The sequence below is a fragment of the Emys orbicularis genome, chromosome 11 (genome assembly GCF_028017835.1).
Source record: "Emys orbicularis isolate rEmyOrb1 chromosome 11, rEmyOrb1.hap1, whole genome shotgun sequence".
NCBI classification, from domain to species: Eukaryota; Metazoa; Chordata; order Testudines; family Emydidae; genus Emys; species Emys orbicularis.
In genome coordinates this window covers 25,523,637-25,546,767 of record NC_088693.1, presented here as the reverse complement: position 1 = coordinate 25,546,767, position 23,131 = coordinate 25,523,637, and the positions used below count along the sequence as shown (strand labels likewise).

The window sequence follows — 23,131 nt, the reverse complement described above, 5'->3', positions numbered from 1 at the left end:
AACGCTTTTTAAAAAGCAAACCTTTTTCACCAATAATTGCTGCTATAACACTGCCATACTTACAAAAGAAAAGACTTCTGATCTAGACTAATTTTGGGAAGGGACGGGGAGGAGGGTAAAACCTTTCAGGCTTTTCTTGCATTCACTTTGTAAACTATATGGCAGTCTTGCATTATCATTAAACACTAAGTCTCTGAATTCCTACAATACAGTATGTCTTTGTGGAATACAAACTACGTGTGTATTTAAAAAGCTGGTTAAACAACCATTACTTCAATCAAACACTCGTGATCATAACATTAACAATCTAGAAAAATATTATTAAAGGTTTTTTAATTTTTTTCAATGCTCTTAAAGCAACAGTTAAAGATGACTAGGTCACAAGAAAAGGAAGAGGAGACTGTCTCAGAAAACAGTGGGCCTGCAATAGAACAAGTTTAGGGTGCTTCTGATTTTTGTTTTGGAGCAATGTCTAATGGGCAAGTTAATATTAGACCTATTAATGTACAGAATGTACCATAGTTAACGTACAGAATCTCTTCTGTTATAAAGGTTACTGTTTCCAGAGTCCATTACACTCCATCAGTGACTTACCTTAATTGGATTCAGGAGCAACATCTGTTTAAAATTAGCCTTTTTATAAAAATCTTCCATGTCTTTTAGAGTCTCATTAGATTTCATGGGAATTGGAGGTCGATATACAGTGGGTCATCAGATTGTGTCCAAAAGATTTTGTCCTATTACTACTGTACTTTTAATTTCTTTCGATTTCATTCTCTTTCGGGAGATGATTTCATGCATTTTTAACCAAGCCTAAACCTTCCTGATTTCAGGGCAAGTAAAAAGGCTGGAAACAAAGTAATCCTTCTCTGACCCAAATGTCACTGTAATAGGGAAGCAGTACTTAATTTTTCTTTTAATAGACAAATGCCAATTTTGTCTTATTTGTTACCTCTCTAGAGAAAAATCAGATTATTCTTCCTGCTCAAAAGCAGCCTAATAGTATTTGTGTGGTACATGAGAATTATTCTTCTAAAAGAGAAATGTTGGCTCTTGAAATTTTTCTGGCAAGATCAGGTTCAGCTTTCCAAAAGACGTGTGAAATGACAGCCACCAACCTACACATGTTTACGGCCCTGGTACAGTGGCTGAAGTATCTTGAATACAACCCAAAGTAATTGAAATATTTACTTAATCTATGGAAAAATTACTGTGTATCCCAGCCACTAATTACTGTGACTTACATAAATAGCTTGTAGTTGGGCATTTAAAAGGAACATTGTCAATTATAATATAAATTAGCAAGTTTGTTGTTTTTAATAATCTAAAGTATGATTAGTAAAATGTTGTTAATCAAGTTTTTTTATTTATGCTGTTTGTACTTTCATCTTAGACTGTTTCACTGAATATCTCCATTTTTGTTTTTACAAGGATATTTTGGAACTCCTGGAAAAGAGAGTGAAGTCAAGGTTCTCCCACCGACAGATATATTTGATGAATTCATTTGATTTTAAACAATATCTTAGAATATTTAAAGAACAGTTATATCTACCTGCAGAGTTTCTATACAAGCCTTTCATACAGAAATGGAATAAGAATGTTCAGGTAACTTGAAACAAAGGTAGTAATAATGAAGTAATTAACTTGTCTCACTGAAGTGTTTTGAAAAGGTTAAAATTTATAAATTTGCTAAATTGCTGTGGTTTAAAATAGTGTTTTTTGTCTTTACCATCCTGTTTGTTTTTGGTGTTCAGTATTTAAGAAAGAAATAAAATGTGAAATAGCATATGTTTTCTCTTTTTGCTTCAAAGTTAAGACCTCTAGTTTTTAGAAAGTCAGAATATAACTGTTTGTATTATCATAGCTCCTAGTAACCCTATCCCCATTGTGCTAGGCATTGTCAAATAGAACAAAAGTACAATAAGACAATATTGGTCAGCAGATCAGTGGCTGAGCCCATTTTCAAGTAATTTTATTAATCTGAGTAAAGGATGATGTGATGAATCATGTGAATAGTGAATCATGTGCCATCTGAAATAATGCTGAGCAGATTGTGCTTGAATTTAAGTTCCCTTGAGAGGGAATGAAGTTTATACTGACCACATGTCCTAAAGAGACTGTACATATAATATAGCTTGTATTGGGAATTAAACCTTGAACTTTGTTTAATAAGCCGGTTGTTAACATGTATATCTCTAGCTGTATTTCACCATTTGTGATATGAAACTGACAGATCTAACACAGCCCAAGGCAATTAGGTACTGAGCAGCATGTGGATGGGAAAACCAATCTGGGAACTGTAATAGTGCTAGTGACTTCATAGCACTTTGAACTATTGAGTCAGAATGCCCCAGAATAACATTAAAACCACAGGGTGATTGTGCTGTCTTTCAAAAGAAACTTAGGTCCTGTTTCTGGCCATTAAAGAACGCCTGGCACTTTGTATGAAGAGCAGATATTAAATTAATAAAGTTTAAGGCCAGATCTAATCACTAGGTAGTCTAGCCTGACCATGTGAAAATTATAGGCCATTACATTTCACCCAGTTACCCCGTATCAAGTTCAATTATTTGTTTGTTTAAAGCATATTTTCAGAAAAGACACTCAATCTTCATTTGAAGACACTGAGATAGAGAATCTACCTCTTGCCTTGATATATGTTAGGAAAAGTGCCTTATTTCTAATTTGAATTTCTCTGGCTTCAGCTTTCAGCCATTGGATCTTGTTATGCTCTTCTTTGCTACATTACAAAGCCCTTTAGTACCTGGTTTTAGCCCCTTCTTCTGGGCACTTTTGGCATCTGTTATGGGATCGATTTAAATATGCTTGATATCACCTCTTATTGTGGTGGACAGGCCATCCAAAGAAGTGGGTATTCACCCACGAAAGCTCATGCTCCTATTCGTCTGTTAGTCTATAAGGTGCCACAGGACTCTTTGCTGCTTTTACAGATCCAGACTAACACGGCTACCCCTTTGATATTGTGGTCATGTTTCTTTGCCCTTAAAAGTCTCAGTTCCATCCAAAGATGGCTGCATTTCAGTAGTGGATAAAATTATTCCAGTATAAGCAACTTGCAGGGTTTATTAACACACGCTTTTGGATTCTTTGGGGGTGAATGGTGCTTTAAAATATTAAAGACAAGGTGAATGAGGTAATCTTTTATTGGACCAACTTCTATTGGTGAGAGAAACAAGCTTTTGAACGTACACAGCTGTTCTTCAGGTCTGGGAAAGGTACTAAGTGTCACAGCTAAATAAGAGGCAGAACACATTGTTTAGCATAAGTAGTTAACACACATTTCAAGAGACCATTCAAGGTGAAGATGCCTGTTACCACATCTCGGGGAAGGGGGGCAGTAGGGGGGTGTTAGTGGGTTATAGGTGGTTGTTTATAAGCCATAAATCCAGTGTCTATTCAGTCTGGTTTTTACTGTTTAGTAAAGTTATGAATTTAAGATCCCATGCTCATCTTTTGAAAGGGTGCAGATTTCCTTTGAAGATGAGGATTGATAAGTCAGAGTTGCTTTGTGAAAAGCATTCACCCATAGGTTATATGGTGTCCTGTCTTATCTTTGCTTTTGTCAGGAATCATCAAACTACAACCCATACACAATGGGGACACCACCCTGAAATAAATCTTTCCTAAAACCCCTCTTTTGGCCTTCAAACAACCCTCCAACCTCTTCCTTATCAGAAGCAAGCTTCCCACAGTGGGGTAACAGATCCTGCCTAAAAGGAAAGGGGGGGGGGAGGAGGAGGAGCAGGTGGAAGGTCTGTGGCTCCTCACAGCTGCCTGTGCGGCTCTTACCCCAGCCCAGCTCCAGCTTCCAGTCTGGCCTCGTGGTGGGAGTGAAGAGCAGCAGCTGAACCATGGTAAAAGCCACCCAGGCAGCTGTGGGGAGGCAGGGACAATGCCAGGGGCTGTTCTGGGGGGGGCCTCCCCAACCCTGGGCAGATGGCAGGTCCATAGCTCCCCATAGCTGCTTAGGCTCCCCAGGCTGCTCTTACCCGGGCCAGGCTCCAGCTTCTGGCTTGGCTGGGGTGCGGGGCCTCAGAGGGAAGAGGGGGGCAAGGGGCCAGGCCTGGGTGAAAAGTGGACAGGCCATGCCTATCCACTTTCAAAAAGTGACAGGGCCATGGCCCCTGGGTCCCTCCATTCTGGTGCCCCTGTCCCACAGATCAGGACACAACAGATGCAAAATCTGCTGACCTATCTCCACTGTTACAATGATCAACACCCTCCACAACACACCTTTCAAGGTTCATGGGTCCTACAAATGCCTATCATATGTGGTGTACCTCATCCAGTGCACGAAATGCTCCCACAACAACTATGCAGGTGAAACCAATCGCTATGCTCTTGAATGAACTGTTGTAGGGGAAAAACACAAAAACACCACATCACCTGTGGGTGAACACTTTTTTCATAAAGCAATCACTCAGTATCTGACCTATCAGTCCTCTTAGAATCATAGAAGAAGATTAGGGTTGGAAGACCTCAGGAGGTCATCTAGTCCAACCCCCTGCTCAAAGCAGGACCAACTCCTACTAAATCATCCCAGCCAGGGCTTTGTCAAGCCGGGCCTTAAAAACCGCTAAGAATGGAGATTCCACCACCTCCCTAGGTAACCCATTCCAATGCTTCACCACCCTCCTAGTGAAATAGGTTTTTTTTTTTTCTAATATCCAACCTAGACCTCCCCCACTGCAACTTGAGACCATTACTACTTCTGTCATCTGCCACCACTGAGAACATCCTAGCTCCATCCTCTTTGGAACCCCCCACCCCCTCCATTAACAGGGGTGTTAATAGACCACTTATCCTTGAATGGTCCCTTGAAATGTGTTAACTACGTTATGCTAAACAATGTTCCACTTTTCCCAGACCTGAAGAAGAGCTCCATGTAAGCTCAAAAGCTTGTCTTTCTCCAATAGAAGTTGGTCCAATAAAAAATATTACCTCACCCACCTTGTCTCTCTAATATCCTGGGACCGACACCTCTACAATACTGTATATTTTAGTTTGTGTTGCAATTTTTAAAAAAATGATGACCGCTTGAAAAGCTGGTCAAAACATTGCAGCGTGGTATCAGAAATAGTCATGGCAACTTCTCAGGTTAGGCTTACTTTATTTTTGGATTCAGGTACAAAAGAGTTGGCTGAGGAGGGAGAATCTGTTGCTAGTTGGAGTTTATACTTAACAGACTTGAAATGTAACTACTGCTTAGGCCATGTCTACTCTACAAAAATGTTGACCTAACTTATATTGGCATACAGCCACCACGGTTATTAAATTGCTTGTGTGCTCACACTTGACTCCTTGTATCAATTGTATTGTCAGTGTGGGGCATTATGGGATGGCTCCTGAAAAAAGTAAGTCAACCTAAGCAAGGCAATAGCTACACTGACAGTATGTTGAATACATCAACCATGACTCTGTGCCACTCAAGGCAGTGTTAAATTGGTGTAGAGGCACCTGGGAGCCAAATTTAAGTGAAGACACTTCCACAGCTACTTCGACACAAGACCGCTTATATCGACAAACATATAGTGTAGACCAGGCCTAAGTAAGATCTCAGGAGAGGGAGTGGCATTTGAATGATCCATTTGAAGAGTCAATAGTATGGAAATAAAATGGAGTATTTCTTCTTTAAAGAGACTATAAACTTGTCTGCTGAGAGGCTAATATACAAAGTGTTGGCCAGAGGAGGTAAGTTACTCTGAAAAGGCAAGCTGAATTGCTTTGTGTACAGCTAGTTAAGTGATTAAGAATCATATGTGGCTTTAAAACCATTAAAATATGGCTACAAATGAGAAAATACATGAATTTCTTTCAATAACTTTTTTCAATAAGTGTGTATATATAATCTAGAAGTTTTACAATGATCACCATGTATTTCAGAGCTGGAAGAGGATTCAACTAGGGGCATGTTTAGTATTACTGCCTAGTTTAATACTAAATGGACTGTAATTTCACTCTTTTCAAGTTATACTTGTGGAAATCTTCTCTACAAGAGCTTAGCCTGTCTTTCCCCCTTAAAGAAAAATTCAGTGGGTTTTTTTTCAGAATTTTGTTCTGATTCCACGATAAATATTAATACTGATTAATAAAAATAGGTCTGGTTAGCTGACCAAGAATTTTCCAGTTGGATAAGAACCAGTGCATTAATTTTACCAGTGTATCTTAAAAATTCCATTTTTAGTCTCTTTCAGAAGACAGAACAGTGCAAGATGTGCTACAAAATCATTTCCACTGCAGCAAAGACCTGCGATCACTTCACATGCTATTGGTATGTTATGTATTGATATTTGTTTCTAAAATATTGTTAAATCTCATGAAATTGCTAATACAGTAGCCTGTGAGCTACAATTATTTTTCATACAAGTTTAATTGAGCTTTACGTGAAACATCTTATTGGATTCGTTTTTTTCAAATGTGATTAGCAGGCCTATTTTGATCTCTAAGTAGACTTAAAGAAGGTGTTTTGGTTTCCTGGTCTCCCTCAACATCCAGTGCTTTCTGCTTGGGCTTATCTGGGGCCATTCAGGTGGCTTCATACCTTTTTGTGACGTGGCCTTCAGCCGTCCTGGCTTCTCCTGCCAGATACGTGGGTTTCCATGGTGGACTGTCACAACATCTGGCTTCCTAATTATCAAGTAGAGAGAGGAACATAAACCAAATTGGCAGAGCTGCCCTCTAAGCAGCTTTTTGGGAAGAATCTGGCCAAAGCTCAAATATCCATTGACCAAGTCCTCTTAGTGTTCTCAAGGTTTTCAGAGGGGAGGGGCTTACACCAGTCATCCTCTTGGAAGCAGTCTTGTTCCAGGGCAGTCCAGGAGTCCTTCACACTTCTTTTTGAAGAAGATTCCCTACAGACAGAACTCCTTTTTGCATTGCTGAACGCTTCCCTCAAGCAGCCCAAATAAAGCCTTGCTGGCCACCACCCTACTCCTTTTTCAGTCATCTCATTAGAATAGTGGTGGGCAACCTCCGGCCCGCAGGCCACATGCGGCCAGTCAGGGTAATCCAGTGGCGGGCCACGAGCCAGTGTTCACATCAACGATCCACAGGCACGGCCACCCGCAGCACCCAGTGACTGCGGTTCGCCGTTCCCGGCCAATGGGAGCTACGAAAAGCGGCAGTCAGCATGTCCCTGTGGCCTGCGCCGCTTCCCAGAGTTGCCATTGGCCAGGAACGGCGAACCATCGCCACTGAGAGCTGCAGGGGGCTGTGCCTGTGGAGGGTCAAGGTAAACACTGTCTTGCAGCCCGCCAGTGATTACCCTGATGGGGTTCAGACTTCTCCCTCCCCCCCCCCACTGCATTAGAAGGTCAATTCAGATCTTTCTCTTATGCCTGGAATTATGAATCTTCACTACCTGTACACAAGAAGTGATTAGTTTAGGATATGCCACAGTTCCTTCCTGGATATCCTCCTGCCCATCAGATCTGGAATGTAGAGGTAGAGAGCTGAGATCTTTGAACAAAAAGGCCATCTGTCTTGTCACTTACCCTACACCTCCACTTCCTGACCAGGGATTTTACTCCTGATATTCCATCGTCTACTAGTGCACAGGTTTTCTTGTCCACTTTGAAACTCAACTACTTGGTGTGCTGTAGAAAATTCTGAATCGGAACCACCCCTCTTGTCTATTCTTCAAGCCATCTCACCTTGCAACTTCCTTTGCTTTGTGCACCTGTAGGATCTGCACTTTTCTTCACCCTCATGCTAACACATTGGCAATACCAACACTTTACGATGTAACCAGAACTTCCACTTCTGCCCTTCCCTTTGGTCTTGCCTCTGACTTGTGGGTTTTCTGTAAAATCCTTAACCTTCATAACCAACTTGAATGAGGAAAAGTATTCACATTTTATCTCTACCTGAATGTGATTCAAACCTCAATCTCATCTCTAGTCCATGAACAGTTTCTCTTACAGACCAGACACCTCTTCTGCAGGGAATTCCTATCTGCTTTCAGCCTTGGTAACCAAATATCAAGGTATGACATTAGAATCTTTCCTTACCTGTGTCGGCCACACTTTTTAGCAGATAAACCACTGTGTTCTGAGTGGATTTGGCACACTGGGTCAGACTCTGCTTATGCCCCTGCAGAACTTTATTTTCCAGAGATGGTGCACATGCTTACCTGAGGAACTCTGTGCATATCCCAACCAGAAATCCTTTGTGTTACTCTTCCCTTTGGATGCCAGGTAGCTAAGTTTCTCTGCATTATACATACCACCATCCTATCAGGCTGGAGAGTTCACTTTAGCAGTTTGTCAGCCCAATAAACTTGCCCTCCTCAATATCCAAATCTCCAAGTGCTATTTGCTTAGCCATATTGAGTTTGGAACCACTTTTGAACAACAGTTTTATGTTCTGGTTTGCTGTGTCAACAGCGAGGGTAGACTGCGCAGATTTCACTACAGGAACTTAACCCAACTGCCTTGGGAAAAGATGCTTTCTCAGGGGATAGGAACAGAGAATTGAGCTGCTGCCTCCCTGGTATCTAGCCTAAGAACAATTAAACAGGACTATGCTGAGAATTTCTCTGCATCTATTGCTTCTGAGTCTCCAACACCATGAGCTCTGGCTACAGTCCTCTATTGATATTCCCCTGGAAACTTGACCTGTTATCCTGAGGCCAAAGCATCTTCTGCAGCTTGGAACATCTAGCTTTTGTGGCCTGGGGGTTAAGTGGTTTCCACTCTAAGGGGAAAGGCTTCTGTGAAGAAATAACTAACAGCCTCTGAGATGGAAGCTGTCCTCATGTCATAACTTTACCTGGTTCTGGAATACCTTTACCAGTTAGTCAAAATAAAAAGGCTGAGGTGCTGGATTGTTCTCTCTAGCGTATCCTGAAGGTCTTGTTTGGCTTGGGAGAGGACTGAAGGTGAGCCCTGAGTTTACTGTTTGGCAATAGGAGGAGGTTGGAATACAGATTTTGGCTGATAGTCTCATTACAGCACCCCAAGCACAGCCCAGTTTCCCCTTAATGGGACTTTCCCTTAATTTTGAATGTAGTTGTCTGCCATTTGAACCTGTAGGAGAAGTATCCCTGAGGTTGCTTTCTCTCAAGTTAGAGTTAATTGCTGACTTCAGTGCAAAGCATCAGAGGTGACCTTGCTAGTTATCTTTCTACCTTAAATTTTTTCCTGTATCAGCACATTTTTACTTACCCTGTTTGTTTGTTACTTAAGTTTAATTCAGAAATTATTTTACTTAATTATGTCAAGAACCTTTCAATTCCCTTCAATGGAATTTATATTCCCTTAATGTGGAACGGGCCCTGAAGTTTTGTCTTGCTCACTCAGTAATTCAGAAAAGTTGAGTACTTCAAGAACAGTAAAGCTGTTTGTAAGGCTACAGTAAATGACTGAATTTGGGATTGTAGCCTAGATGCCTATAACCCTGTTGGTAAAACCTAACTAACTGCAGGTTAGTCAGGTTTTACCAAGACCCATTCCCTCATGACCACCTCAGGAGTTTGGAGGACTTAAGTATCCCCCAGCTGCAAGGCAGTCATGGGGCTGTCTCTGTAGGCCTTCATCTGTGATTATTTATTTACTAAATTGATATAGCAGAATTGCAGTGCAGTCATTCAGTGCTCCAAACTCCACTCTAGGTAAGCCCTTCTCTCTAGATGTACTGCTCACTAATTCCACTGGTATAAACGTAGGATAAGCGAAAAGGGGCTCACAAAACACTTTGGGTAATAGTTACCATATAGCCTTCTTTCTATTCTACATGTTTCCCATTTCACCTTAAGGTTGTCATTTGTGAAGTCTTAGCTGTTTCTCACTCTGATTTTTCTCTAACTCAGTCCTTCAACTGGCAAGAAAGAGGCACTGATGCCTGTATACCTTGAATGAATGGTAGTTCTGGTTCCTTCTTCCTGCCACTGAATATAGTGGCTACCAGAGAGGATACGAGCAAAGGACTGTGACAGTTGTCGGTGTTATCTTTGCTTAGAGCACCATGCTGTAGTCTTACACTCGGACAAAACCTGAAAGATATGGGATTGGATAACATTAACTGAATGGGGTAGAAACCAGGCATTCCTTCATATGGACCCACAGTGGGAGACTGCAATAAAACCCATAGCTCAAACAGGACAGAGAACTGCAAATGTTTATTATAACTTTAAAAAGTAAATCTCTGCTATGGCTGAGATTTAATCTCCTGTTAACATGCCTGTTTCCTCCCTCCACCATCTTAATATGCAGAAGATTTAAAGAATTAAAATTATATCGGCTTCTGTTCCATTGAAGAATATTGCTTGGCTGTGTGTTTAAGAGTAAGTTATCAGCAACTTTCTTAAATACTTGCCTTGTGAATTTGTATAAAATAGAAGTGAAGGTAAATCTGACTGCTGCCATGCACCATGCCTATCAGTAAGTACATCTACTGTCATTCTGAAATCAAAACAAATGTACAGTGGTGGTACGGGATACCAGTTTGGTCTGAAACAAATTAATTTCTATTAGCATTGTATTCTTACTGGCTCAAATATCCTCTTAATGTTACTTTTCTATGGCTGGTAACTGAAGCCTATCAGTCTAGTGTATTCTGAATTTTCTAAAATTAGTGTTACGTGTTCTATACTACATTCTAAAAATTCTGGCATGTCTTCTAAACTGACAAGTGGGTTCTGCCCACAAAACATTAAATATAAACTGTAATATAACTTTTGTGTCTTGCGGGGTAGATATAAACTTATTGGGGAACCTTGTCTCTGTGCTCCACAGGATCAGCTAACTTTAATTTTCTATAAGTGCATTGGGCAAGTTGCTCCTCTCAATATACAAAAGTAGTATCCTGAAAATGTTCATAGTAGCTTTTTCTTAGTAGAATAGGGTATGTCTACACTGGAAACTTCAAAGCGCTGCCGCGGGAACGCTCCCGCAGCAGCGCTTTGAAGTGCGAGTGTGGTTGCGCGTGAGTGCTGGGAGAGAGGTCTCCCAGCGCTCCTGGTAATCCACCTCCACGAGGGGATTGGCTCTTAGCGCTTGGAGCCTACACTAGTGCTTTAAAGCACTGAGACTTGCTGCACTTGGGGGTGGTTTTTTCACACCCTTGAGCCAGCAAGTTAGAGCGCTATAAAATGTAAGTGGAGACACGCCCATAGTCACTTGAAGGTCAAGCTAAAGCTAATTCATTAGGAGTATCACTTAAGGCCAATTCTTCATTGAAATTTTGTGTTTCAGCCATTCATTGTATCAATTTTTGAGCCATTAGTGTCTTGTTGCATTTGGAATCTAAATGTGGCTCGGCTGTACTGTTACCCAGATCTAAGGTTTTTCTTCCTCCAGTCTTGTCTTCAGAACAAATAACTCAAGCTGAGTCAGAGTTGTATTAATGAACTGTCCTAGCAGTAACTGCCGGATTATTAGCTGCCTTTAGTGTTGTAACTTCCATGGTAAAATAATGCACATATCAACTTTATTTATAAATGTTTCCAATTGATTACTCTAGGAAGCATATCCACTTTCACATATGACTGTCATGAGTATGGAATGTATCCAGTAATCAATATTTCAATAAAATATTTCTTGTTTTATTTTCAGATGCTTGCTTTAAGTAGCATAACAGTATCTCACCCATTTATGACTGGATCAGATCTTCTTGAAGCAAGCAAATTGTGCAGAATGGACTCAAAAGCAAACATTGTACATGGTAAAGTCCAGTATTTTACTTTAATAATTTGTGAATATAGAAGCCCTGAAGGTGCTATGGTGATGGCCCTTAAGTTCCCCTCTTGCACTGGACAAATACTGTTCAGGAAACAGTGTCATCTTCCTCACAAGTCCCCCACCAGGGAGCTGAACTAAAGTGAACATCTCTGCCCCTGGGGAGGCGCCCCCCCCCCACTACTTTCCCATTACATCCTGTTCCTTACTTTTGAAACAATGAAGTGTCTTTGGTCCTGTAGTCTAAGTGTTGGTTGATATAATAAGTACTCCATGCTTTCAAACCAGATCTTCACTCCTAGTCTCTGGATATGAGTGAACTTTTACAGTTGTTGTTTGTTTTTTAAATGAGAATGTAGGTCTTGTCAAAGGTGCTGTAGTTAAGGTACTTCTATCTCTGTGCCCTATCTACAGAAAAAAAATAGTATGGACAATGGAAGGCTCCTTGCCCTGATCATCTGCCTTCCCTCATGGCTGGAGCAGGAAGTAATTTTCTCTGTAAAAGGAGCCCAGGTTAGTGTTAGGTGGTAACCCTTGAGGCAGAGGAGCAGTTTCCTAGGCCATAAGTTGCAATTCTGTTTTATCACTCACTGTCAGATCAGTAGGGAAGAGTTCGATGGCTTGAGGTGTAGTGCCATTAGTATATTGATGATATGAAGTTCTGTCTGTCCCTTTCTTCAGTCTAGTAAATACTCTTCCAATGTCTAAACAAAATGGGTTTAAATGAATGAGCTCCTTGACGCTTCCTTTAAATAAAACAGCTGCTAGTGCTACACTAAGGAATCAACTTGAACTGAGAGTTGATTCCTGTCCTTTGGGCTGGGGGGACAGGGCAGCAACAGGGCATGTGCTGAACTTTTGCTACCAAAGTTGGTGACGTAAGTCTCTTTAGATCCTCAACTGTTTCTGTATGTTCAGTATCTCAAAGTGCTTCTCTGTTGTGGGCACTAACAATCTATACCTTGGACACCTCCATTGGATTATTGCAGTGAGCTCTTCTTGAAGATATACCTAAGGACTACTCAAAACTTCAGACACAGCAGAATGCAGTTGCTTCTATATTTCCCTGCGTTTCATAAATGGTGCATATTACAGATGTGCTTCTGGAACTGCACTGCCTTGTTTGATACAATTCGAGGCATTGATTATTGATCTAAAATGCACAATAAACTTTAGGTCCTGGATATCCAAAAGATTGACTTTCTCTATGCTTTTACTTAAGTCGAGGAATACTTTAGCTAAAAATACCTTGGCCATAGCTCTAGAATTCACTTGTCCCTAGTGGTCTGACACTCTAGGTTTTGTGTTTTGGTTTTTTAAACTTTCAGGGAGCACACTGTAAGGCTCATTTCTATTTGGTTTATGGGTGAGAAGTTCCTTTTTTTTTTTTTTTTTTAATATGCTTGTTTGTTTACTGGTCTCTGACCAGGAAAGATACATGTTTATATAAACCCAAAATTGTTGGCCTTGGCTTACCTTCGGAGACTTCCATGAGAGATACTACTAGTGGTGATAGTTTTTAATACAGATACCTGTTTATAAGAAGGTGAACTGCAAATATCAAATACCAATCAGAAGTTACCTTGTTTCTAAGGAGATGGGCTGAACTGAAGTAGCCCAGAAAATGTACAAATGGTAAGTTGAGAAAAATGTCCCAATGTAAAATTATTACTAAGGTAAAAGTAGAGAGACAAAGTGAGTAAGGTAATGTCTTTTATTGGACCAGTGTGTTGGTGAAGGTTTTGAGCCACACAGTGCTGTTCTTCAGCTTCGTAAAGCTTGTCTCACTAACAGACATTGGTCCAATAAAAGAGAGACAAGGTGGGTGAGAAGGTCTAATATGCTGGGACTGCTGTGGCCACAACTATGCCACATTTACCTTGTTGTATATAGTAATTCATTAATGTAATTAGGAGGCGGTGATATGCTTATCAAAGGAATGATTAACTTGACCATTAGACACAATTTCTTAAGTTGACATTTATCTTCCCTAGGGCTTTAAGATAGAAGGCCTCTTGTTTGGTATCTTAAAAAGCTTTTCCTAAACTTCCTGAGCTATTAAAGCATTACAACAGGCATCCAGGGCCAGCTGATTTGTCTGCCTTTCAGAAGAATTGGAATTTAACTCCTATAGCACTACATTCGAGAGCATACGAGTCTGAGGCCTTGTCTACACTGCCACTTGCAGCACTGAAACTTTCTTTGCTCACGGGTGTGAAAAAACACCGCCCTGAGCAATGCAAGTTTCAGTACTGTAAAGTGGCAGTGTAGATAGCGCTGGTAGCTGCTATGTCCCTTGCAGAGGTGGTTTTATTACAGTGCTGGAGCTGCAACTACACAGTCCATGTAAAAGCATTGCTGTGGCAGTGCTTTAATGTCGGCTGTGTAGACCTACCCTTAGTTTCACTGGAGCAAAAGTGAGGAGAGGTTTCTTTCCTCTCTCCCCAAACTTGTATAAAGCTGACTATATCAAGTAATCAGAATCAAAACAAAACTTGAAGCAACAGCAAAAAAGGCGAGTCAATTTATTTTTAAATACCTATTCTATTCCTGCTTTTTGTTAAAATGTGAAGTTTAATCTAGTCCGTTTGCATGGCTCTTGTTCAACCCTTAAATTTATGTAACAATTTTGAATTGTTGATGTGCTTCTTAATATCCAAGTAATACTATATTGTAAATATGCCTGTATTTTTAATGTGCCTAGAAACATGCATATATATGTGAAAGTTCTAACTATCTTCCTTTTTCTCCATATAGGTTTGTCTGTGCTGGAAATCTGCCTAATTATAGCTATGAAACATTTAAATGATGTTTATGAAGGAGAACCATTTAATTTTCAAATGGTCTATAATGGTGAGATGAAAGTATCATCAACTTTAAAATCTATAAATATCACTTTACTGTTACTCAAGTAATGTTTTCCTTGGTACAGAATTTCAGAAGTTCATACAACGGAAAGCACATTCGATGTACAACTTTGAGAAACCTGTTGTTATGAAGGTAAACCCTTAGTTTGTTTCCTTGCATACCTAAATACTGATCTGTACTCGGGTTATAGTTTTCTAGGAACTACTTTTAAAAACGTTTTTCTGGTCCATAGCTAAAGATCTAAGGGATTTTGCTATGTGAAGTGATGGGATAGCTCAGTGGTTTGAGCATTGACCTGCTAAACCCAGGGTTGTGAGTTCAATGCTTGAGGGGGCCATTTAGGGATCTGGGGCAAAAATCTGTCTGGGGATTGGTCCTGCTTTGAGCACGGGGTTGGACTAGATGACCTTCTGAGATCCCTTCCAACCCTGATATTCTATAATGAAAAGATCAGAAAGGTCTCTTATAATAATCACACACTTGTGTGGTACTTGTACTGCCATCTGCTGTATGGGTGTTGTATCTCACTATCCATAGTTAAATATAATGGCAAAATTTTGAGGGGTGCTAATATCTGACTTATTGAAACAGAAGCAGTACATACCTTAAAGTGGACTTTTTTTAAGGAGTTTAACAGCTGAACACAAGCACCTGTTGCCATTTATCAAGGAATAAGTTTGGTATTGACCATTTAGACAGTCATTTATTTTAGTGAGTGGAAATAATTAAATGTTTCAATTGATATAGAACCTTTTATTCAGAGACAATATTCTGGTTCCTGGCAGACTTCTAAAGAGTTGCCTTTTGTGGCATGTAGGGTTTTTTTTTTTGCTGCCCCCAAATTACTCTGATACAAGGGTAGTATTTAGTCCTGAATCAGTCACAGGTTTAAGTTCCAATATCTCTCAAACCAACAGGGCTCAAAGTAGCTTAATATCAGTAAAGAGCTGAAACTCCCTTTTCTGTCTTGAACTAAGGTGTACTGGTTTGTCAGTGAGTCTTCATCATACCTGCATCTTTTGGACATTTTCTGGCCCTTCTTTAGAGCTGTATGAGACTCCAGTCTTTCATCTTCAGTTTCTGGTCCCCCTGCTCACCTTCACAAAAATGCAGCATGGTGCATAAACTGTGCTGATTTCTTTTGACCCCCAAATTCTCAAACTGACTTGGCCTTCAAGTGTGGCCACACCCCTTTGTGCCAGTGTCACAGGTATGGCTGTGCCTGGAAAAGTGCAAGTAGCCTGAAGAGCCCTCATAACAGATCTGTGGACCATAGTCCTTGGGAGAAAGGAAGTACATTTAAGTACAAAATTTTTCCTCTTCCATAAGGGTGCAGCCCTTGACTGAACTGTTTTTTTATATATATTCATTACCCCTGGGGGATGAAAAGATGATTAAGTTTTTGCTCCAAGACTGTACTGTTAGTCTCACCTTATTAAAGGAGCCTGGCTTTATAGGTTTAAAAATAACTACTCAGATTTCTGAAATTCTTAAGTTGTGGTGAATAAATTACTTATGTGGGATAACCTTCACGATTAATTCATCCATTTGCTGCTACTCTTGGGGGAAATAACTGCCCCAAACTGAAAGGCGTCTCTACCACCCATGTCATCTAGATCAGATGATAAATCTAGCTATTGCCATTCAAGTTTGAGAAATCAAACAAGTCATGAAATGCAGAGTTCAATTTATAAGCATAGTATCTCCTTCCTTACTGAGTTATGCAAAAGATCCTCTAGAAAGTAGAAATAATTTGTATTGTATTAAGTTTAAGGGTACATTGTATGCCTTTATTAAACCAGATACTAGAGTTTAATCTTTAATACTGTAAACTCTATCAATCTGGCTTGGGTTGTTTTAAGTTTGAGATATACACATTTGAATTTTTCATTAAATTTTATAATTTAAATGCTACTCATGGCCTAGAGTTCAAGATGGACCACCCTTTTCAATTCTCCACTTCTAGATGAGCTCCAGCAACTGACAGCTCACTATTTAATCTTACATAAGCTTTGTCTTAGTTGATTTTTTTTGTTCAGTTTAACCAAGTTCATAGCTACAAGTTACTAAATGATTCTTCAAACATTGACAGACTATATATTCTGTACTTACTGTGATGAGGTAGTGCAAAAATGACATGTTCAAAACTAGTAAACCACTTTTTCAAGCTTGTATTGATCCTTTGGAGAGCTGGAGAGTCAAGTTTGAACAAAATCCATTCAACCAGTGAGTTGTGTATACAAAATTTGATGGGAACATCTTGAACTTTCTAGAATACCCTTAGTGTATCCTGCTCAGACTTTTTGAAAAATTCCAGTTAGTATATCAAGCCCAGAAAACTTAAATGCCCTGGTTCTTGCAAAAACTGAGTAACTGAAATGAGTATAAGCAACTGTATTTATCTATAGTAGTTGATACTACTTCTGTAATGTGGGCTATTCACAATGGTTGTAGTCTGGAAAATGTTTAACTCAGACCTACTTGTTTTTTTCTTTAGGCTTTTGAACACTTGATACAACTAGAGTTAATAAAACCAATAGAAGGACTGCCTGTGCGTGCTCAGAGAGAATACCTACTAATGAAGCTACTTTTGGACAATAATCAAATAATGGATGCTTTGCAGGTGTACCCAAACTGCCCAACAGATGTGAAACAGTGGGCAACATCCTCATTGAGTTGGTTGTGAACTTTCTGAAGCTTATAAAACCACATTAAAGTGAAATACAATAAGTTGGTTTCAGCATAATTTCAGTGGAATACTGAATCATTCACGTGAAGTTAGAGCATGTTTTTTTTAAATATGGTGTACTTTTCTGAAGTGTTCTGATACTGAAAATAAACATGAATGTGATTACACTGCCTTGGTAATTAGTTTAGGGACTATAAACACCAGGCTCAGATTAAAACACTTTCTTTCCAGTCTTCAATTAAAAACACTTCTCTATTCATTGCTGTAGTTCAGCTGGATTTAAGTTATCTGTTCAGATGTTTGGCTTGTACCAAGCAGGATTTTGGTTAAACTACAGGAAAAACCCACCAGTTTTGACTTGCACATTAATCCTAATTTTGAGTTGAATAAAATTTATTCAATATATTTTAAATCCCTTTGATAGTTATCAGCTCAACAATGTAAGAATGATTGTACATCCTATTACTGTGATAGTTGTGCCTAAAAAAGACAAATTGATGGAATTTCCCAGATGTAAAAGGACTTTTCAGAGGGGATCGGAGGCTAGTAAGGACTATTGTCTTCCTTTCCACTGAGATGGGGGGGGAAAGGTCATTTGACCTAGAACTTTTAAGAAAAAAAAACTTTGGTGCCAGGGTGTTAGTGCTTTTATCCATCAGTTCCATTTTCATTGAGACTGCTGTCTACCTTCTACAGAAGCAAGAGACAGTTAGTTCTTGCAACTATCAATCCACAATAGCTCCCATTAATGTTATGAGTGCATACCTCGTCATTACTATTACTTGTATCCTAATATTAAAAAAAAACCCAGGGATGGTGAAGTCCAGTTTCAAACTGAAATCTGTTAAGGTGATTCAGTATCAGACACCTGCTATTGCCAGAGACCTTATAGACCACCACCACATTTCAATTTAAACACCCCATAGAAAGGATGGTAGTAGAAATAGTATGCCTTATATGCTGGTCCAGCACTACATTATGACCACTCTATATGATTTACAGCTATTGCTTGTGATTGTTATTTCTAGCTGGAAGATGCAGGGTCATTATCTGAATTGTTATTCCTTCTACTTTGAAAATATCTGTACAGTCCAATAGCTGGTTAGTTTATAAACTCTGGCTTAAATCCTTAATAGAAGAAATACAGGGATAGTGGCAGCTGGCATGAGTCCTTTTGCAAGAATTAAGGGCCATTAACTTTAAGAAAATTATAGATTCTATGGGTGCTAGTAGATCCTTGAGATGTAGAGTCCCTAGTTGAGCCACAGCCACCTCAATCCCTCTCCCCAGTATCTAAAACCCCCAAACAAGTCCCTGTGCATTCAGACACCCCCAACTGAGCACCACATGCAGAACCATCTCACCCCACACCTGCTGGTGTGCCTAGCATAGAGAGTTAGGGCCTGATATTTTTGGGGCAGACCCAGCCCTTGCACCAGTGCAGGGTCACGTGCAATCTCACTGCTGAGTCAGTGGGGGAAGGTGGCTGCAAGGCCTCTGCTCCCCAGTACTATGCTGGAGTCTCTACCTTTGACAAATAAAATTTTAAAGAAGGGGATTGAATGATGTGTATTTGACACACAAGGCTTGTGAGGAAAGATTAGAGTTTAGGGCCCCCCCCATAAAACTTAGTGTGTGTACAATAGCAACACTTGAGTTGCAGCGCTGCTACAGTGGAAGGGCTTGGACCTTGCAGAGACCCATGAAATCCCTTCAGTTATGTCATTTCAAAATGTTCAGTTTTGGAAATTTTCAACTGGGAATCAAATGTAAGAAGGAATCAGAACTGAGAGGCATAGAAGTCCTGGATGAAGGCAGCCTGCACCTTACAAAGGAAAAAAAAAGTGAAAGAATCTTTACCTTTCAGATCTCTCATCCATTTGGGTATAAGCAGTTCCCATTGGTCTATTGCTGGAATGACAGTGGCATTCACCTCAAAGCCCCAAGCATTTGGGGGGGGGGGGTGAAGGGGGAGGAAGACATTAAGTGCTAGATTTAAGACTGTGCAAAATCAATAAGATTTGGGGCTTGATTTGATTCTCACATTTGGCATTTTCAGACAAAAGCTGACATTTACAGTGTTCTGTTTGGATCTAACTACAACAAGCATGCACATTTTTGTATACACACAATTTACATAATACCTTTGACTCATATCCCAACTCACGTTACTAAACAGAGCCATACTCTTTAAACCTATAATTAGGAGGCTGGAGACAGTTTACTTGGTTCATAGATGGCAAGAAGGCTCCAGTACCCACCAGAATGATCATTTAACTTCAGTTAGAAATTTTCAGTTTAAACAACAGTTATCCATTCTAAGTAAGGATTGGTTATTCCCTTTTAAAAAGCTTCAATTTCGCTGTAGTCTGAACACCTTTCTAAAGCATAGTTATGGAAGTTAGTTACAGGTGATAATACTTCCAGAAAGTAAGATGCAACTCTTTCCAGTATCATAATCACAGAGCTGCTCCACCAGTGGCTGTAGTACACCATCACTCCTACAAATTATCAGCTCTGCAATTTTCTACCAAGTAGGAATGGGAATAATCTGACAAGCAAAAGAGCTGGTGCACCTGGCCTTCACATAAAGTTGCCAGAAAAGGGAAATGGTGATCAACAATAGACTAGTGGTACATAAGACACTTACCTTTCCTAGCAGTTTTTCTGTGATTGAGGCTGATGCACAAACATCCACAGGGATCCAGAAAACCAACAGTTCTTTAGTGCTATTTTGTTATTGTTGCTGCCTAGCTAGGGAGGAGCAGTAAAACCAAAATTTGTGGATAGAAGGGGATATCAGAGAATATCAAAAGCAACTGTAATAAAAGGTATTACCAACTTTCTGCTGACCTAGCATCCTAGGACTTGTGCTCTTCACTTATATACAAACACTTGGGTTCAGTTCTGAAACTCAGCTCTTACGCATGGGGGGAAAATGCCTAGCAGTCTGCTGCAGCAGTTTGGTTAACAAATATCCTGATAGAATTCACTTCAGTTCTCCCTTGTCCTTCTTGTGAGGAAAGGATGGTAACTAATGCAGGAGAACGATTACCTTCTATGTCAGAAATGCAAGAGATAAGAGTCTGCCTCTGCTGTACTTCTCCACTGTAATGCTGTAAGTGTTGAAAAAAAAAAGGGGGGGGGAGCGAGAGAGAAGAGGTTTTCCTTCTTTTTTAACCTTTTCAAGCTGCAAGGTTTCTGCAGGTGAAGTGTCAACACAAAATGCTACCTAGATTTTTTTCCTAGAGAAGATATGAAAAGTTGAAAAAAAGGCATATGCAAGTCATACAGTAGTCACTTTTTTTTATTTAACTTTTGGGATAGGGGCAGAAAGAGCATACATTTTTATTTGTACAATATTTAACAATCACTTTTATCCTGGGCTGGGGTTTTTGTTTTTGATACTTGCAGAAAAATAGCAAGTATAATCTGACAGTAGTACAACAACCTGTGCCCAAAACAGACAAATACAGAGAGTAAAGCTAAAATAATTGCTTACCAATATCTTGAGAGGTAACGAATAATATATGAACTGAGACTGCTTTAAAAAAAAAAAATAGTACTGCTGGTTGAATATCTGAGGTAAATGATGTTCCATCAAGGATGCTACTTGTATCATTTTGCCCATAAACCTGCATATAGCTTTCTGCACTTTGTACCAAATGTTCCTAATAAAAATAAATGCATTAGAAGTTAAAAAGAGAAATTGGAAAAAGATCAGTCAAACTGGTAATCCCACTTGTTAAACTATAATCAGCAATGCTGTTGAAACCTGGTACAAACAAGAAATATTCACTCCTGTTACTGCTTACATTTTAGCTGGAATTCCAAGACTCTTTAAAAGCTACTCTACATGAATTTTGCTATTTCAAATAGATAAAAAATGGTGAATTTCAATCCTGATTTATAGTTTCAGAATGTCACCATGAATGACAGTGCTAGTTCAGTAACTCCAACAATTGAGAGAGAGTTTCTTCTGAAATGCTAAGGTACATGTAGTAGGTGTACAAAGAGTAGTCATGCATCATGTGATATAAAAATTTCCTAGTAGCTAACACAAACTAAAAAATGCAGGGCTTGGACTTCCAGTAAAGCCAAAAACTGGCTAATCCATCAGTCCTGTGGCAGTTATACAGCAATCATTTAAATAGACAGGCAAAGCCAACAAGTTGGAAGTGAGAGCCAAGGGACTGACTTTTCTTCACAAGCCAAAATACAGGGTGAACCACTGGAATAGACCATACATGTACATATACACCACCACACATGCTGTAAGTACAAAGAGGGACAACGGTCACTACTTCTGCTAGTAAGTAATGCCAGAATATTTTCACTAGCTTAGTTCTTATTTATTCTTATCCTCATTCATGAGTCTGGCTCAAGCATTTTAACTTACACATCTATATTTACTGTACTATAAGTGGAACACACACAGGTTAAAATGCCCTGCAAAACAGAAGTCTTATGTATAAGAACAGCTCACCAAAGTTTAGTTATTTCACCAATTATAAAAACACTTTTACCATGAACATCCTTTTGAGTGTGATACTATACTATGCTGTTTAAAAAAGAAAAAGAAAAAAAATCCAGAAAATACAGTTAGTACAATATTCACACCTGTGGGGATTTCTATAAAAATAAATATCATCCCATTAAATTGTCAGGCTTTGTGATTCACCTACATCACTTGCAAACACAAAGTGCACTAGCAACACCAAAGGAGCCCCCAAACAGCATGGCCACCAGGGCCCATACCAGCAAAAGTTCAAGGATCATGCATGCAGGATGCAAGGCTCATACTGACATATGTCCGTAGCTAGGTATGACTTCTGCACTGAATCTTGAATAACTGATCCTTATATCATCCATGCTGTTCCTCCTACTTTTGCCAGTGTTGGGGTTTAAACTTCAGAGAGCAATACAAGTTTTTCAGTAAAATATGACTGGTTTTGTTCATATCTCTTTAGCCATGATCACTTGATGTACGTTTAAGATCCCTGCACTGAAGGTGGAAGCAAAATGAAAATCCAGATCAAGAAAATGGGTGCATGAGTAGTTTGTTTTATAAACAAAATGAGCAAGTTGCTCTACCAGTACCAATAACCCATTAAAGCAGGGATTCTTATGGCTACCATGAAACCCTAGGAATAAGAGTGAAAAACAGCAAGCAGAACAGTATTGAGTGGTATGTTATGCATGAACAACGTTGCTATTACCCTTCTTCCCCCTCCCTGCTTAGAATATGGTAACCTAGGTCTTGTTTATAAATAATTGTATTGTTCCCAGAGATTAAGTGCATATTATATGTAAAATTGAGTGTATTCTGTGGTTTTTACAAATAACTGTTTAAAGATAACATTCACAGTGAGCTCCTGATTGTGACATTAAAAACTTCCTTAAAAATCTAATGCATGATTTAAAAAAAATGACCTGACAAAATACATAGCATAATACTGGCTATTGTTGGTTCAGTACTTGAGTACTTTAGAAAGTTAATTTTTTTACTTTGATCTGTATAAATGTAAAGGATCAAATAACTAGTGTAATATTAATTTTGAAAAGCACTTTGGCACCTACAGTCAATTCAGGTTTTTTACGTTACATAGTATATAAGGCATGATCTCCTAAACCCTAAAATAATGTTGGAGTCAGCTGTGAAAGCAATTTTATTATTTTTTGCTAGACTGTGCTACCTATGTTGGTATTCGTTACCTCTAAATAGTCATTGCATATTTGAAATTATAGCATAATAACTAAAGTTATCCCTGAATATTTTTAAGCAGTTACATCGGAAGTCTGTGGCTATCATTTTTAACATGACTCCAGGATGAACCTATGCATCACAGACATCAAATATCACTCTGACAAGATGGCA

At 39.4% G+C, this 23,131-nt stretch overlaps 1 protein-coding gene across 1 annotated transcript in view; it reads left to right on the top strand.

Annotated features, from left to right (window-relative positions):
• ORC4 (origin recognition complex subunit 4) overlaps nt 1-17,420 on the top strand; it is a 53,136-nt gene extending 35,716 nt beyond the window's left edge. The window contains exons 9-14 of the mRNA XM_065413351.1: nt 1,432-1,605; nt 6,206-6,292; nt 11,574-11,682; nt 14,454-14,549; nt 14,629-14,696; nt 17,062-17,420. Of these exons, the coding sequence (XP_065269423.1) occupies nt 1,432-1,605; nt 6,206-6,292; nt 11,574-11,682; nt 14,454-14,549; nt 14,629-14,696; nt 17,062-17,250 (723 nt within the window). The 3' untranslated portion in view covers nt 17,251-17,420. The remainder of the gene's footprint in view (nt 1-1,431; nt 1,606-6,205; nt 6,293-11,573; nt 11,683-14,453; nt 14,550-14,628; nt 14,697-17,061) is intronic.
• The last annotated feature ends 5,711 nt before the right edge of the window (nt 17,421-23,131 follow it).